This window comes from Haliaeetus albicilla, chromosome 21 (genome assembly GCF_947461875.1).
Source record: "Haliaeetus albicilla chromosome 21, bHalAlb1.1, whole genome shotgun sequence".
Classification (NCBI taxonomy): Eukaryota; Metazoa; Chordata; class Aves; order Accipitriformes; family Accipitridae; genus Haliaeetus; species Haliaeetus albicilla.
This window is the reverse complement of record NC_091503.1, coordinates 18938150-18956326: the sequence shown is the minus strand read 5'-3', so window position 1 is coordinate 18956326 and position 18177 is coordinate 18938150. Positions and strand designations below refer to the sequence as shown.

General features: G+C 39.4%; 1 protein-coding gene across 2 annotated transcripts in view; it reads right to left on the bottom strand.

Annotated features, from left to right (window-relative positions):
• The window catches only part of NUP153 (nucleoporin 153), a 46498-nt gene that overhangs the window by 27786 nt on the left and 535 nt on the right, over positions 1 to 18177 (bottom strand). For both annotated transcript variants that reach the window (XM_069809132.1, XM_069809133.1), the window contains exons 2-3: positions 2589 to 2802; positions 133 to 381 (exon numbers count right to left, since the gene is read on the bottom strand). In XM_069809132.1, coding sequence (XP_069665233.1) covers positions 133 to 381; positions 2589 to 2802 — 463 coding nt within the window. The remainder of the gene's footprint in view (positions 1 to 132; positions 382 to 2588; positions 2803 to 18177) is intronic.

The window sequence follows — 18177 nt, the reverse complement described above, 5'->3', positions numbered from 1 at the left end:
AAAAATTAAATTTAGTTCTAACATCCAAAGCTGACATTCACCTATTTTATTTACTAAGATGATGTGAAATATTAAAGAATGCAAAGTACTTCATGTTACCAAAAAAATCAATTAAGAGAACATGAAAGCTACCTTTATCAGATGCTCTAGAGGAGAAGCCACTAGTTGTTGAGATGTTATCATCATCATGCTGAGAGGTAGAATCTTTTATTTCTTTTACAAGAGACAGTCCAGGACTGCCAATGCCAAGTGAAGAAGATGTAGAGGGCTGACAATGTGGTACTGGGGAATCCAACATGGTACAGTTCAAATGGCTCCGATGAAGAGAGGGCCTTGTTAACACATCTGAGAAGTTCAATGCAGATCTACTTGTGGATGGTTCTAAACAAGAACAGGGAGACAATTAGCTTTCCTATAGGCAAGCTCACAGAAGCCAAAACCTGTTTTCTATCAACAGTCATGCTATTGCCAAGTTCTAAGCACAAAAATAGAGAAGCCGAATTTAACTTCTTCCTCACCCAGATAGGGTTTCATCTAACTGTCTGATTACAACAGCAACACTGCTTGCTAAGTATTAATGTCACATTAAGAAGTAGTTAATGATGAGGTTTTACAACACCAAATTCTGACCCCATGCTCAAGTGCTTTAACACTGGGTCTTTGACTAAATCAAACATGTATAAATTCCTTCTTCTGCAGATAAAGCTTGCAATAAGCTTTCCAAACTTTGAGATTACATGGCAAGTTACAGACAACTCTGCAGTTTATATAGTCTTGTAAAAAAGATGATGTTAATCTGAATACGTAACATGAAAATGCGTATTTGCAGAGATTTTGGGTGGGTTTGTGTGGTTTGGTGTTGTCGTCGTCATCCTCCCTCCTAAATTCTACCATATCAGGTCATACTACAGGCAAAACATTATCTCCTACCCATTAACTTTTGAGGTTTTGGCACAAAGGACAAGCAAGCCTTGTGGCCTCAGCTGCACAATGGGCATTTTTTCTTCATGAACCAAACGGTTTGTAAACACTGCCAGTGTCCTGCAAGAGGTGGTCTTACAGCTCCAACTTGCCACACAAACGGAACAGCTATTAATGGGCATCTTGCCTGATATCTGGCTAAGTCCACAGTCTCTCCCAGGAATTCTGGGTATGAACATGATTTTGAGTCATCATCCTCTTGATATTTGCACTGAAGCTTAAACTAGCTAGTTCAATCTTCATAACCACCACAGTACTACTAATTAGTTCTCCAAAGCACTGGTAGATTTTTAGGACTGTCTTGTTTGAGATAAAGAAAGCATTATCAGGCTGAAGGCTGGCCAAGCAAAGAAATACAGGCTCTAGCACATTGGTACCTCAGAGCTGAAAAAACAGTTTTTCTAAAATTATAATAGTAATAACAATGAAAAAAATCTTATTAACTATAGCAACATCCACAGACTGCAACACAAGCTACTAAAGGTTCCGGGTGTCCATCTGCTCCTGATTTCTTGGAGCTAGAAAGCTTGCCATGCAGCTGTTCTTATTGAAAGGTCCTTTCACACAGTTCTTCAGGAAAGCCAACACATGTTCCTCATTCATGAAGACCTTCTCTATTCCTTTATCCAAACTTATTCTCAAGCTACAGCTACACAGAAAGCAATAAAGCTCCTTATTTACAATTACATGACATTGGTGACAAAGGTATTTCCTCATTATTTTTCATTTTGCCAACAGAAGCAACAGACTTTCCACACAGATGGTTATGTACATGTGCTCAGACTAAACTTCTCTCCTTATTAAAAATTAAGTACCACAAACCTGCTAATTTAAGAGAAACTCAAATGAGAGCATATGCAAACTTACGGAGGAGAACTACAGAAATAGTGAGAGGCATAGATATAAAATACAGATTAATCTTTTATACAGTAAAGTAAGGGGTTGCAAAGTTCTTTGCCAAGGGTTCAAATAGGTTTTCAAAGACCTCACACTAGCCATGCACATACCTTAATGTTACCAAATATTTTAAAAAGAATAATGTCATAAACCAAGTTCCCCAGCTCTCCATTAAACTAACAAGGAATGTTACTAAATAGACTGAAGAAGCCCAAAGGAGAAAAAAAAATCAGGACATGAGAAGGAATTTTCCTCTGGCATTCTAGCATCTGGTCTTTTGTTTTGAGGACAGCAAAACAAATTAATGTTTTTATTACCTTAGGCAATTAGACTTGCATCCCAGACCTTTTAAAAAGAAAATGTAACACAGCACTCTTGCAAATGAATAGCATCAATAGTTTGCACCTGGCTAATTGACTACCTGAAGTTAACTGATGACTTCCAAGAGCTGTAAGACAACCTCCAGTATGTTTCACAATTACATTTACAGTTTAAAGCTAAGACAGTTTCACAAACAGTTGTTGCGGGTTTTTTGTTAGTTTGGGGGAGGGGGCATTTTGGTTTTGTTTTGTGTCTTGTTTGGTTTTTTTGTTGTTTTTTTTTAATTCTGTCAAAATGCTCCTTCCAGCTTCCCTTAGAAATTTAGATTCAAAACTACAAATCTGTGGATAAATACAGATGGCCAGAATACTAAATGATTTTTCACATACCTTCTAAATTAATTCTTGCTGATTCAGGCGTGACTCTCCCATCAATCACTATGGTATCTTCATTTGCATAATCATGGTGATAGTTTACTGGACTCTCTTCCTGGTTTGTAGATTCATTTGTATCTACACATTCATCTTCACTTTTATTGAAATACTTCTGTAACCATCCTGGTACAATGTTTTTCACCGATTCTGTCACTCTGCTAATGATTCCCTGTTTGAAAAAACAAAATCACCACTTGTTAATTACAGAAACACAGTCAACAGCACACACCGAGATGCAACTTTGCACAGATCTTGAAGACATGACATTAGATAGCAAATATCCAGGTCAAGAATAAGATAGATCCTTGACATAGGATCTCTATACTTCTGGGACACGCATGACAAAAATTCACCTAACATTGATTTACCACTAACCTATCAGTTTCTGCACTTCCCAGTGACCTTGGCAATGTTCAAAATTCAAATTTCAGCCAAAGTTCAGCAGAGGCTTGTCAAGTCACAAGGTCATCAGGAAATTCTATTTCTAACTAACACCTGATGTACATACTTTTTTGGACGATGACTCCTCTTAAACACCTTTACTTGAAAAAACATCAAAAACAGAATCTCATCAATTATCTACAGTGATAGTGATGACCATAACAGCGGCTAAAATCAGTGAACTCAAATATTTCTAATGCTGAACTGTAGTTAACAACGTGTATCAAAAAACCCACTGTTATGCGCTGAACAGGGTATCCTGAAAGAAATCCTGGAAGAAACAGCTATAGTTGAGTAACAGATGCCTCACTACAGGACTGTTAAATAGATTCATTTTGATCAAATTTCATTTCATGGTATGTTAAAGTTTTAGGTCTCCAAACCTTACTATACTGCAATTACTGAATACATAAAAGCCATTTCCATTTTTACATTTACCAATTATTTGCAATGCTTACATTCCATGTTTAATAAATATTTATTTACCATTTTTTTTAGGCAGTCACTTGTTCCCCATCATGCCCTCAAAATTTCAACACACCTTCCTGTCAAATCTCAACCCCGCGCAGCAGATCACTTGCAACATGGAGCTCCTTCCCTCTTACATTGACTGCAGCCACAGAACCAGCTGCTAAACTCTGCAAGCTGCAAGCAAACGTGAAAGCTAACCCAGCAATTTCAACACTTTGGAAAATGAAAAGTAACAAGAGTTAAACAGATTTCTGTTGAACTCCATTGTCAGTTGCTAACACATGTACCAAAAGCTCTGGCAAGGTGCTTTGATATTTTTCCAGGTTTAGGCAACAAAATTTTCTAGTCAAAATTATTATTCAGGTGTAGAATATTGAGAATATTCTTTGCACATGTAATCATTACAGTCTAGTAAACAATTCTGAAACAAGAGCTCTGCTGTATTCAACTCTGTTAAAAAATTTAGCACACAAATGAAAAAAGAAGCCCATATCACTTATTCAAGTCTTTCATACACAATAATGCAAACACCAACTTACAGGAGTTGTAAACAAATTAGACACCCTTGAATCTGGACTCAAGAGGGGGGGTGGGGAAAGAGGAGGAAGGGAAGGTAGAAAACAAAAAGCCTTTTCACAGAAAGAAAGTCATCTTAATTTACAATTTGGCATTTTTCATACTGATCTGGAATTTAATCTTGTACTTGCACAAAGACAGAATAAATATCCAGGGACAGTTTAAACCAGACAGAATACAGTGTAATAAACACATCCATCACAATTACCACACTAAGATGCACACAAGTATGCCATGCTCAGGATGTTGTTGCTATTCTACATAAATACTAAGCCTCAGCTTTCCAACAAAAACTACTAACTGCATGTAATACCAGAGTTCACAAACAGTTCGGTGCACGGTACCAGCAAAGAGGCAGTCCCTACTCTATCCCTAGCCCCTCATGTCCACCTTTCCCTGTGACATGCTGACCCCCCTTTTTAGGGCAAATATTTTGCTGCTATGAATAAAAGTGTATCAGGAACTCACAGGAGTTAAAATTTGCCCAGATGAGCAAATGGTCAGGACACTAACAGCATCCAAGGCAATGCTCTTTCCAAAAAGCTAAGCACTACTGCACTCAGTATTGCTAGTGTTTCTCCATCAGAGAAGAGATATGATTCTCTTGCTGAAGAAATCCTCCCAGGACTGAAAGCTACCTAAGACTCAAGATGGAAGAAGTCATAGGCATCCAGAAGAGTAAACACCCAATCATTAGTAATCCAAATGAGTAACTGGAGAATCTAGCTAATAATAAACCAAGATGACATTTTACCATCCATATCTCAAACCAGACTGGTTTGACTCTTTGTTGCATATGGCAGCCTTGCTAGCGTTCTCCACATCATCAGCACTTTAAGACTGAGTAACACAGGATAACTTCCCAAACCAATCCAGGAGCTGGAACTCGCTCAGTGCAGCCATACTGTAGCAAGTACTAATAGCCTGCTCCATCTGGCTTAGGCACAGTGGAAGACAAGAAGAATAGTTTTATGCTCCAGAATACTGCTGGCTTAGTGACAAAGCAAGGAAAAGCAAATACACAGAAATGCACCTCTATTTTCTGTCTGCAAAATGAAAATATTGTTTAAAGACACTGTGAAAGAGCTATGGAGGCATTATGAATGAGCCATCATCAAACACAGATCTTGCTAAAAAAACCCACCTCCCCCCTAAAAGTAAGCCACATATCCCAGGCATGCCCATTCACATACACACACCAAAAAAAAACCCCAACCAAACAAAAAAAACCCCACACCACCAAAAAACCAACAACCACCCAAGAAAATGAAAATTTCCTTATGGCATCTCCTACCTGCCCATCACAGCTGAAAGCTGATCAATAAAGCACCACAGCTGGATTCCTGTCCAAGTCAGGCAGTTGAGGTACCACTGACCAGCTACACTTTTTAACATGCACACTTCGTATTCTTGCCAGGACATTTCAGCAAAGTATCATGCCTTACACTCTCTTTAAAGCTGGCATTTTAATCTTACCCTAATTTTTAGTTTTCTTACTCTTCAGCTTCAGCACATGTGTTTGAACGTCCCTTCCCTCTCCCTGCACATGCAACAGAAGCCTACCCTGTCAGCACCAGAGCACTCTCTTGTGCTCCTGTGCCACCATCTCTGTATTTTGTCTATCCCAGGCTCCCTGGCACTACCATCTCCCCACACAGGCATCATTAATCCTTCTAGAAGGCTGACAAGGATACCGCACATCTCATTGATGCAAACAGATCTTCAGGGGTGAAATACAAAAGACACGGCACAAGACAACTCTAACAGGCTTATTCCTCCAGCAAAATCTGAATGGACTGCTCAGATCACAATCTCCTCATGCCACAATTATGTACCCGTCCCTTCCTGAACACCTTCATTCACTACAGCTACACCAAACACGCTACTGCACAAAACCTCTTCTAGTTCCCAACCCCAGGCTGGGAGCAGAGGAAGCAGCACTGGCACGCAGCTTTAATGCTCGTAACTCCTCATGTCTACAGGTCACAGAGGCACCAAGCTTAATATCGTGAAAGGGCAGAAGATGCCATGGGGCAATCCTGACTATGCACAGCAGCGTTTTAGTGAGTGAATGTGTTTTAGTCCTTAACTGACTGATTTCAGCAGTTTGAGAGCTGTTGTCTGTACCAACAGTTGTCTGCTCATCTTAAATGCACTCATACTCTAGTCTCATCCTAAAATATTAGCAGGAAAGCAGAAAAAACCCAAACAAAATCCACTGAAAAGATCCAGTAGCTTAGGAATAGATATTTACAACAGTTTTCAAATTCTGTGTATCACCCTAATTGTCTACAGCTCCACTAGATATATCTATGTAGATAAACACCACAGCAACAGTAACTACAGTTACAGTTACTCAAGGCATATTGCCTTGAGATGCAACTCTAAGCAAAAGATATGTAGGCAGAAATACTAACCAGTAAACAAACAGGAGTTGTAATTTACTACTTTAAAATACCATTTCGTCAAAGGATTTATATAAAAGAAAGAAAAATCAATAGGTTATGGTCACAGTTTGACTTCCAAACTTAAAGGCAGGCTATTTCTTTGCCAAATATATTTATGGAATAGGACAGTTTTCCCAGCTCATAAGGGTCTTTCACATAGCATAGTGGGGGAAAAGTGCTGGCAGGGGTACTCAGCAATGATGCATTACTGGAAAACATCTATTTTTGTAATTGAGTTGATTTCAATCTGAGAGGCTTAAGTAAATCCCACTATACAACACAGGACATACAAAAAAAAAAAAAAAGATATATAAGTTATATAAAGGTAATATGCTAACATGAATTTGTCAGAGATGCAAAATACACAACCAGATAAAAGAGCTAATTTCCACTTCACTGTATGCACACTTCTAAAAAGCATCAAGTTTCTACCTCCAGGCCTCTCTGAGATTTCTTTGCTTCCCATTTCAAAGTTCAAGTTATTAAAACATATGAATCAGTAAGTCCTCAAAAAGAAAACCTGCACCTAACGGTGAAGTTCACTGAGATAGAGCAGATAATCTAACCACTTCCAACCATCAAAAAGGAATTTTCATGCTTCCTCCATCCCCCACCATTACCTCATGCCAGCTCTGGCGCATAGCAGGCTACTCTTCATACTAGCTGAATTCATTAATCTGGCAAAAAGTACATGTTTCTCTGCTGGTCTAATGAGTTCAACTGGCTCAGTGCACCAGAACTGGCCCAAGAGAGAGTGAGCAAGATCAGGCAGCCAGGTCAAGAGGAAGAAGAAACAGACTTCTCCCTTCTTTTAGCGATCCTGTGCCCATACTGTCATTAAAGAGATTGTCCCCTTCTCCTCTTCAACTCACCCTTCCCTTGTGCTGCCACGAGCACATATACACAGCCAAGCAACAAACTGTATCAGGGCTCTATCAAATAGATCCAGCCAAAAATTTGTCTACAGACTGTGATGGTGAGGACTACCCCCTAGGGGCATCAGGTCACTGGTCCAGCTTATCATGTGGCTGCATGGGTGCTGATACAAAAGCAGGAATAGAAATGGAAACATGACATGATAGTCTCTTGCAGCAGACTTAGACTGGCTTAGACTAACCCTGCTTTTGCTATTTAGGGAGTGGTTTCAGTTTGGATGTAGGACAGCAGAGTTTGATATTTAGAAAGACAATAAAACTTATGACTTAATATGAACAATATGTTACAGGAATTCCATTAATTATGTAACATTTGAAAACCAACAATTTTATTTAAGGCAAGTGGACTAGTTCAGATTTATTTCTAAAAATTATGAAGAAGGGATTATGATACCAGATGCCAGTGTATTTCTTATTGCTTGAAGTGAGCCTTATCTTCCTTAGTCTAGTTAGCTTTAGAATAAACATCCCAGGGAAATTCAGGTGCTGTTTTACATTTTGGCACTGCTTGCACTTCTTTACCCATCATTACCACTTCCATCCGAGTGCAAAATGCCAGCATATGCTCCGATAGATAAATAAGTGTCTACCCCAATAGGTTATATCTTTGTGATGCTTAACAGTTTTATTTCAAGTTTTGTCCACACTTTTAGCTGACAGAGTGACAACATTACAAAAGAGAGCATGAAGTACAAGGCACCTTCTTCCTTCCTTGTAGGAAGCGCTACATTAGGCTCTAGTTAATCCTCAGTGATCAGTGATGGACACTGTAAATTACTGAGCATACCTTCTGTGTTACACTTTGAGACAGAAATCTATCAGCATCAAAAACAAAAGTAAGATTAAGGAGACTACTTTCACTTAGAACTTTACAAGCAGTTTTAAAGGAGTTCTTTCTTAATCTAAGAAGGACTCTAAGTACACTTAATGTTTTTTTATTGAAAGACTGCCACACTTAAGCAGTGTGCCTGCAGTTAAGTTTCATAGACAGCGTATAGAATTACATTAATTGAAATGCTGCTCAGACTATTTTTCTTTTCCTGTAAGGGAACCCTGTAGTCTAAACCGATTATTTTTACTTAGCAAGTACAACAATAGCTAAAAAACCATTGCATCAGGATAACAAACTATGACATAACCACACAGACAAGAAGTTTGAAGCTTTCAAAACTAGAATGATCAAGAAATACATTTCCCATAGTATCAGGTGGTCCTTACACAGCCATTAGTACAAGTTATCAGATTTAGCTAAGTATGATAACATGTATTTTATATTTAGGATTTAAATGCACAGTTTAGGCATAAAATTGTCTTATGGGTATTCTCTATACAATAAGATCCAATTCATTACAGTATTTCAACATCACCAAACATAACTGATAATAGAAATGGCAAGCTTCCTCTTTCCTGCATTTATGGCAAGTAAGTTTATGCGTACAAAGGCTTTCAGTGTATCATACCCCATACTACAGATTTGATACTAGACTCCCAGCAAAGAATTAAACATTTTCCATGCCACTTTGCCTAAAAGCACTCACAAACAAACATGGTATCACAGGCTAATCTATGAAACATAGTACTGAGGACACCTTATGTATGTAAAACACAAGCAAGGGCAGGCCAAATTCTGCAACTCCTGAAACAATGGTTAAGTGCCATTCAAGGGCAACTCACAGCTTGCTGATGTCCATCCCCATGTCCAATGCTTTCTAGTGCAGACAAGGCTTTATAGACAACTTGAAGCATATATCACAAAATTAAGTACTTACTGCTACAAAATTTCACTCCTACCACTTTGGAGTAAAATCACAATCTTTAAACAAAAAGACTGGAATTAAATGTTTAAATTCAATGTGGTGTTAGCAAAAGATAGCAAAGTACTCTCACGCTACCTCTAAAATACCTTTTCTATCCATGCTGATCTAGAAACTGAGCTGACAATATGAAGTGCTACTTGTTTTGCAAAATGTAATATGTCAGTCCTGTTGCACATTCAATGCTATCTTATTCACAAACTTGAACATATAAGTTAAAATGAAGTAACCAAAGAGTCATCTTTAATTATTCTGTGACCATATGATATTTTAGCAAAATTCAAAGCCTTCCTACTTTTTAAGCGTCATATATAGACATTGTCTAGTGTATAAAAGTTAAACCTCACACTTCATTTAAATCAGGATCTGCACTTACTTTAAATAGGACACATTTGACCCTGCTGCATGCACTTCCTGATTAGATTTAAAAATGTAGTAATTGGTGTCTAGGAGAAACTAAAACACCGACCCTTGGGCACAGCTGCTTTACTGCAGCGGCAGCAGCTATTGTTATATTCTTTGACATTTTAAGGTAATATTCTGAAACTGTAAAGCCAAGGTAGGCTCACCTCTGCTGCAGGGCAGTAATCTTCAGTCATAAGGGACAGCAGTGTCTTTCTTGTCATATTTTTTCATCATAGCTCAACTGACAGAACCAAGAGCATCTCACAAACATATAGCCAGTCTCTCCAAACACTGTTCTCTTACCAGTTACACAAAAATTGCCACTGCACATAGAGATTATTTTTTTAGTGATTGAAGGTAATGGCATCTACAAATCTGTATATATGCCACAACTCTGTAAAGTAATTTTAATAACAAATACTAAGGGCTGACATTAAAACAGGTGCACTGTTACAGCTAAATTTAACGTGTATCTAGTTGCACCACAGTAATTCCCTAATACAGCTACATTTAAACCAGTTTAAACCTTGTTTACATCTGCTTAGCTCAGGATGACTTAAACTACAAATGCACCTATAATACAGGCTTGCGCGTACTGGTATAGTTTTTCCTCACCAATTTAATATTTTCTTATTGTAAATATTTCAGTGCCTCACTAGACCTGTAATCCAGTCTCAAAGAAAATGCCAGTTGAACAGTTTAACTCCTTGCTTGGTTTACTTCATTCTTGGAGGTCACCAGACCTTGAGCTCTAATAGGGGAAGGAGTCGTGAGACTCACCTGCTTCAAAAAAGAGTTTGATTCAAAATACAATCATAAGTAAAAGCAAAGTCAGCCAGCTCTCCAGGACACTCTCACACAACTCCTTCCAAAAGCAGAGCTATACAGACAATAATAAACAACCTCAGCAAGGAGAAAGAAAATTTTCTACTGGCACAGGCATTCACAAAGCTAGCGTGTGTGCTAAAACTGTAGCTGTAGGACTTCAGCGCATGTTGATGTCCATGTGTTGGCATATGCATTTTTTCCCAGCAAAAGTGAATGTAAAGATGAACTTATGCTTACTTTAAAAACCACAGTGGTCACAACCAAGCCAAATACACACAAAGACACTGTAATTAAATGCAACATGCAATTATGAGGTGAGTTATAGAAACTCAAAGGAAACTCCCCGCTCAGAAATACTAGTACTGCTGCCCCAGCTTTAGTGCTGTTGCATTTCCTAGACAAAGGGGAGAAAAAACATTTAAAGTCTTTTCTTGTCAAAAGAAGGGGAACATATTTGTAAACCCTCCAACAAAAAACAAAGAAAAGCAAATCTCATAGTTATGAGAGGATCTTTTAATTAGTAAGTATTTTTGTACAGTAATCTGGGCTACCACAATGACAAGTACTGTATCAGCAAGTTGCAAAACTACTTATGCTTCAGGCAAAGTCAAACAAGCTAGTTCATACTTGCCTTCACTCAATTTTAAGATGGTCCAACTGACTTGGCTTAAAGGGGTTTAGAGAGTACTTAACCTGTCCCTTCCATCAAGTTGTGTGTGTAAGTCTCCCACCAGAGGTGGTGACAAATAGCTGCTAATAACACTACCTTCAAGTGGCTCAACTGTTAGCAAAATTAACATCTCTTTGGCTTAAAAGCTGCATTTAAATTGTACCTTCAGTTAGACAGCTGTAACAGGCAAAAAAAACCCCGTAGCTTAAGGCTTAAGGACAAAGCAAGTCAAGACTTGTAAGAAATAAAATAAAACAAAATAAAATAAAATAATGCAGTGGCAAGAAGAGAATATTAAAAAAAATAAAATAAAATATGGAATGCAGCAGCACAAGAGATCAGTACATGGGAAAACAAGAAATATGCCCAAATTTAGGGCAGTTGTTCATGAAACTGCATAGATAAGTAATTTAATACCCAACAAGTAATACAAAATTGCGCCTAATGGCTAGAATTCTTCATTCGAAAAATATTGTGGGCACTTAATAATTCTGCAACATTGAGGATTTATACCGTACATTACAAAAAGCACAGAGAAGCGTTTTCATTATATTGTCTTAGTAGTACATACCAACAAACATATACTGAGGAACATCTCCTCCCCTTCTCTCATGGCTGTATAAATATCACTATTCAACATATTGTAGGTATACAATAGCTACACAATTAATACTGGATTGATTACACAGAACATTAAAAAGCAAAAAAACCCCCAGAGTTTTTGCAATTTAACAGCAGAAAAATGGATAAGCATATCACATGACCTACCACTAAAAAAACAGAAGACATTTAAAAAAAAAAGGTCTGTAAAACAGCAGTCCTAGAGAAAAGCCTCTTAGCTATTCTCTTCTTGAGGTCAACCTTGCAATTTACTCTAGATAAAATGCAACAGTGAGATGGAGGCTTTATTTCTTCCCTCAAAAAGCAGCACAGCCCCGAAGACAGAATGAGAGGATGGACCAACAGAAGAATTACCAACCTAGAGTAACATTGACATTTACGCTGAAACCACGTCTGTGCATACTCTGTGGTCCAACAGCAGAACTGACAGAACCGCACACACAGAGAAGCTGTATGGCACCCCAGAGGTCACCTATTCCAATCTCCTGCTCAGAGAAGGGCCAAGAACAGCAGGTCACCCACAGCTGGGCCCACCTGGGTTTTGAGCACCTCCAGGGATGGAGAGCTCTCACTGCAGTTCATCCAACTTGTTGACTATCCTCACAGTTAAGATTTTTCCTAATACAAAATCAGAATTTCCATTTTTTGCAGCTTGAGTCCATTGTCTCTTTTCTTATTGCTATGAACCTCCTAGAAGAGGCTTGCTATGCCTTCCCTATACTCTCATTAGGTATTTGCTCTTCTTAAGCTGAACACACCCAGCTCTCTCAGCCACATGCCTCAGCCCCCTAATCATTTTGGTGGCCCTCAACTAGACTCACTCCAGTATGTCAACATCTTTTTTTTGTACCGGAGAGGCCAAAATTGGACACAACACTCCAGATGCGGTCCTAGAAGTGCTGAATAGAGAGGAAAACCCACCTCCCTCAACATCCTTCCCACATTCTTACTAATACTGCCCAGTATGCAGTTGGCCTTCCTCACCTCAAGGGCATGCTGCTGACTCAGGTTCAACTTGCTGTCCAGCAGGTAGGTGGGGTTGTTTTGTCCCCAATGAAGGACTTCGCATTTGCCTTTATCAAACCTCATAAGGTTCCTGGCAGCCCATTTCTGTCGAGATCCCTCAATGGCAGCCCTATCCTTTATCATACGATAGGGTTGATGTTTGCCCAGGTTTGATATCATCCGGGAACCTGTTGAGGATGCATGGCATTGCTTTACTGTTCTATGTCTTTATTAACAACCTGGGGTATCAGCCCCAGTATCAACCCGAGAGACTCTATTAGCTATCGGCTGCCACTGGAACTTTGTACTGCTGATCACAACCCTTTGAGGCCAATGGTCCCGCTAATTTTCCACCTACTTTACAGTCCACCTGACAAGTCCGTATTTCACCAAGTGGACTACAGGGATAACATGGGAGACCATGCTGAGGGCTTTGCTAAAGTTCAGGTAAACAACATCCACTGCTCACCCCATGTCCACTGAGCCAGTCATCTCACTGTGTTATGAATCTGTTACATGATGCTATGGTAGCCCACACGTGCACCAATCTGAAATAGCTCTGCTCAAACTTTTTTAGGCACGCAAAAGAGATTTTGAACTCTGTGCTTTCGCAGTCCTTAGAATCAGCAGCAGCTCAGTTCCTCCACAGCAGGGGAGCAAGAACCGGTTCTAATTACTGACTGGAGGAATAAATAACTCAGAGGAAGTGATGTGCTGCCAGCAACCAAAGGCAATTTGCAGTGTCCCAGCTAACACAGTCAATTATTTCAGCTGCTTTTTTCTTCTCCTAAGATACCACTCACTAATACTGTTTTTCTCCAAGGCTGTCATGACAACACTTTGAAAGACAAACCCCAAAATATTAATAAAATGCTATAGCAATCATCGTCTACAATTTGTTGTACCAGTGACAGTACTGTCAGCCTCAATGAGAGAAAACTGTCAATTATGTCAGTTTAAAAAGTTCTTCCCAACTAGGATATATTTTTGTTTACGGTAGCAGTAGAAAGCCAAGTACCACATTTAAACATCTGTTTTGCTAATACAATTTGCTGTTGCTGGGACAGAAACAAAACCTCTGATAGATAGCTAACTACTAGCCCATTCTTTTAAAACAGATCTTTAAATACACATTAAACATTTCTTCAAATCTATTCATTTTAGCTCAATGTGCTAGCCTACTACAAAACCAAAACAAGCAGAGGGATGCATACAAATATAACCACCTAAACATGCTTCAGGGTGCAATCCTATTGATAGGAGTTAAACCAATACAATTATACTTGTGTAGGTCCCCACAGACATTGTTAAAAAAGATTTTTTTTTAATTAAAATTTTCCTGCTTCAGGTTTATGAAACATTACCCAGTTTACATTACTCAATATGATACTCTAGGAACTCTTTAGCATGACAGTTTCAAAATTTCCTCCCAAAATAAACCTGGTGGTTTATAAGATTCCTTCTGCCCACTGCCTGCAGTCACTGCCCACCCAGAAAATCCTGTGCATACATCAAACAATAGTTTACAATTGGCCTACCTTCAAGACAGCAGCAGGTGATAATGTAACGATTTAGGCATTGCTGCGTATAGTTTAAGTTCCTGATACTGTTGCTATTCTGTCTGTGAAGAATCTCACAGGATGCCCCAAGTGACTTTGTGAAACTCATCAGTCCAGAAGGGCTTTCATGACAGGACTGGCAAATGTGCCTTTCAGTGGCCTTCTGGTCCCCTCTGTCAGGTAATACCCTAACTACATCAGCACAAGACCAGCTACAAACATGCAGAAACTTATGCTGGTTTCAGCAAGGAAAACATATTTGGACTGTTTTCTTGTATATCAGTGTAGCACATCTACATTATAAATATGCACTGGCATGTACACATGTAAGAAAAAACAAAAACGTATCGCTCCGCAGCAGAAGTTTCAATCTACAAATGTTATCTCTAGTATCAAACAGCTCTAAGTTGAAGCTTAACATAAACATACAGGTTTATGGGAAGGTTATAAAGACTTTTCAGATAAATTTTTTTTTTCTCATGCTTAAATCTGCTTGTATGAGTTTAAAAGTCCAGGAGAGTCGAAGTTCTCTGACAGTTTCACTTGAATTGTTAATTATCAAATAAAAAATAACCAAAAAAGTTATTTTAATCTCTTCTCCTGTAAGTCACATTTAGAATCTTTGAAATCTGTATGTTACCTGGATGAGAATGGCACTATTCCAGGCTAAAACAACACACACAAAAGCGCAAAACTAAACATAAAATTAACAATAGGAACATACAGATACTATACTAGAAGCTATTTAATGAGTCAACAATGTAAACACTCATCCCATTAACATGTCCACACTAGTAATTCCAATCATCAGTCTACCTAAATGACTCGGACAAACCAGCATTTAGAAGCACTGGGGCCACATCCGGAAGATGAAACGCAGATGTTGGACATAACAGCTCCCTTGCTTGCATGTGCTTAGCTCTCAAAAAAGCCTTAATTTTAACCCAAATGCCTAAGCTCCTTACATGGTACAGAAGGAGGCTAGATATTTCAGCATGAGATGGCTGAGTAAACAGGTAGCATGCTAAGCACAGTGTAATCTAAACTCAACGCATTCAGCACGGAGCTGTCAACGTTTAGCCAATAGGAAAGCACAGTCAGCGGGGAGGGACTCCTCAATTCTACTCCCCGAACGCCCAACATAGAGATACAAAAAGGTTCTTTTCTTTCTGAGATGTGATTCCCACCCCACAAACCTCCACAGTGGGTGAGTCTATACAATCTTTACTTAGCAGTGCTGCTGCTTTTTGTTTGTTGGTTTAATAATACAGCTGCAAAATACCATGGTTTAGTTCCTTCACTAGTGGAGGAATCTGTACTCGTATCTCCCATCTTCCAGGAGAATACGCAGGCTGCAAGTCAGAGTCTGCTCTTCCAGGCAGCATCTGCTCACCTCTCCTATTTGAGGCTGGTTTAAAAAAAGGCTCTAGATTTTAAAAAAAACACACACACAAACATAATGAAGCATGGCTCTAAAGTCTAATGATCAGGCTCTTGCGGAGAAAAGGGCAGGAAATAATAGGCTTTGCATGCTTGCTCCAAGGAACATCTAACATAAAACAAGTAACTTCTGAAATCAAGGATCAGAGCCTGCGTGTCTCCAGTCTTGGGAGGGCAACACGGGGATTGGGATTCTTTCTGGGAATCCAGTCTTGGGATTCTTTCTGGCTTAGTGAATCATGCATTCTTTTTCTGGATAGTAACACAGCTTCAGCCAGAACTGAAGACAACACACAGCTTGGCAACTAGGATATTAACCCAGAAAGTGGAAGATGTAGGTTGAACCCTCCAGACAAAAAAGCAATCTGAAGCAGGGTCTACCACATTCTGAACAAATGCTTTAGCTAATAGTCGTTGAAAAGCAGCAGCACCAGCACCTCCTCTTCCAACTGTGTCCTAAAGCTGCCACTGTACTTTATAGAAGACTGACTCTGCAGCACATGTTGGGCGTGATTGGAGAATTCTCACCTGACTGAACTCCCCAGAAGACTATGGCAAAATAACAACATCCAGAGAGCAGACAATCATGAGCCAGACATCACACTAATCATCTCTCATACAAGTGGGGGAAAAAAAATCAGATATCCTAGGAACTTTAAAGCTATTAGCTATACTGCGTACACTGCTTAGGCACCTTCGGCACTTGATAAGAGACAGGATTTTCAGGACTGCAGTTTTGACCACAAGCACCTAGAACAGTTCTGTTAAAGTATTTCTATGAACCTACTTATTGCTAATAGTTAGTGGAGAGGGGGATCAGAATCAGAGGCATAACCTCATGTCAAGATTGCATTGAGCACTTTCATGTCTTCCCAAACTCATTACTGAGAGACAATTAACACTAAACCACAAAACACTTCTGCAGAGTGGGCATTATACTGAAAATAGGAACACTTGTCAGTTAATTCAGATTTAAGTTAGCTATCTACCCAGAGCTCATCTTTTTACGTAAAGCAAGTTAGCAAGCTGCATAGGGTTAAAAAGCTATCCATTATAACAAACACACATGTCTGACATCTATCAGTTTGCCTATTTATTTAACTGTTACAATTTTGTCCCCAACATATTACTGTTAATTTGATCTATGTATTCGATTTGCAACATCCATTCTCTGGGCAGAATCCCACAGATACCCTCAAGCACGTGTTTGCTTTGGCACATTGTTTAAATATACCTACTGGAAAAGGCACAAAGATAACAGACAATAGAAGAGTCAGAAAACCATCTACGCTAATTATTTTAGATTAATGTGTAAGGTTTATCAGTTATCTACATAGTATCAAGACATGCAAGAAACGGCAATTTCAACATTACTCTATCATTCACATAAGAGCTTTCAACGTTTGCTCTCTAAGTGCAGTGATCCTTTGTATGAAGCGTTACCATGCTAGCTTTACAAGGACAACGCTACTGATCAGTATACTACATAAAAGACTAAGTATAGTACTTCCCAAATAATAAAAACTAATTGAGCAACGACTCGTGCGTAACAGTCCCTCAATTTTGCATATAATATTCAATCCCTTAGTTTATGTTACCCATTTAATAACATAAAGGTTTTGGCTGAACAGTCAACTTCAGGTTCATAAATACACATGGAAAGTGTTTCCAGAGCTCTGTCTCTGGGCATCTTGAAATTTCTTGGCAAACAGCAATTGGGAAGGATCTCTGCTTCTCCCCCCTCCAGCCACTCTAAATGGCGTGGGATTTTTGTGTCGCAATTTACAAACTGTTTTTTGTTATCCATCTACTCTGTCCTGCAACACAAAGGAGAACAAATGCCTTATGAATTACATTTCACTTGCACTGCATCAGCACATTTAGGTGCAGGCAAGAGACTGAAGAAACTACTAGATGCAGACCTGAGGGTTCTGCACGCAGCATCCTACAAAAAAAAAACAACCGGAGATGCCTAACGACACAGCACCCTCACAAACTCATTTGCAATTTGAAACTTGTCAAGAAAGGCAAGGATTGGAAGCGATGCACTTAAATCTAAAGAGTAACTACACTTGCTAACCCAGCATCAAATTGACCGCGGGGATCTGGGAGGGGGGGCTCCTTCTGAGACGGGTGCAGGCAGACACCAAGCACAGTTTATTCCTCCTGGTGTTCACCCCAGGGTCTTTAAGGCATCGGACAGCCCGGAGACATAAACGACCACGCCGCGGAGGGGGAACCTCGGGACCACGAGGGGCACGGCGGGGGAAAGAACACCTACCCCTGCCCAGCCGCCGCCGCCGCCTCCTCCTCCTCCTCCCGCCTTTGGCTC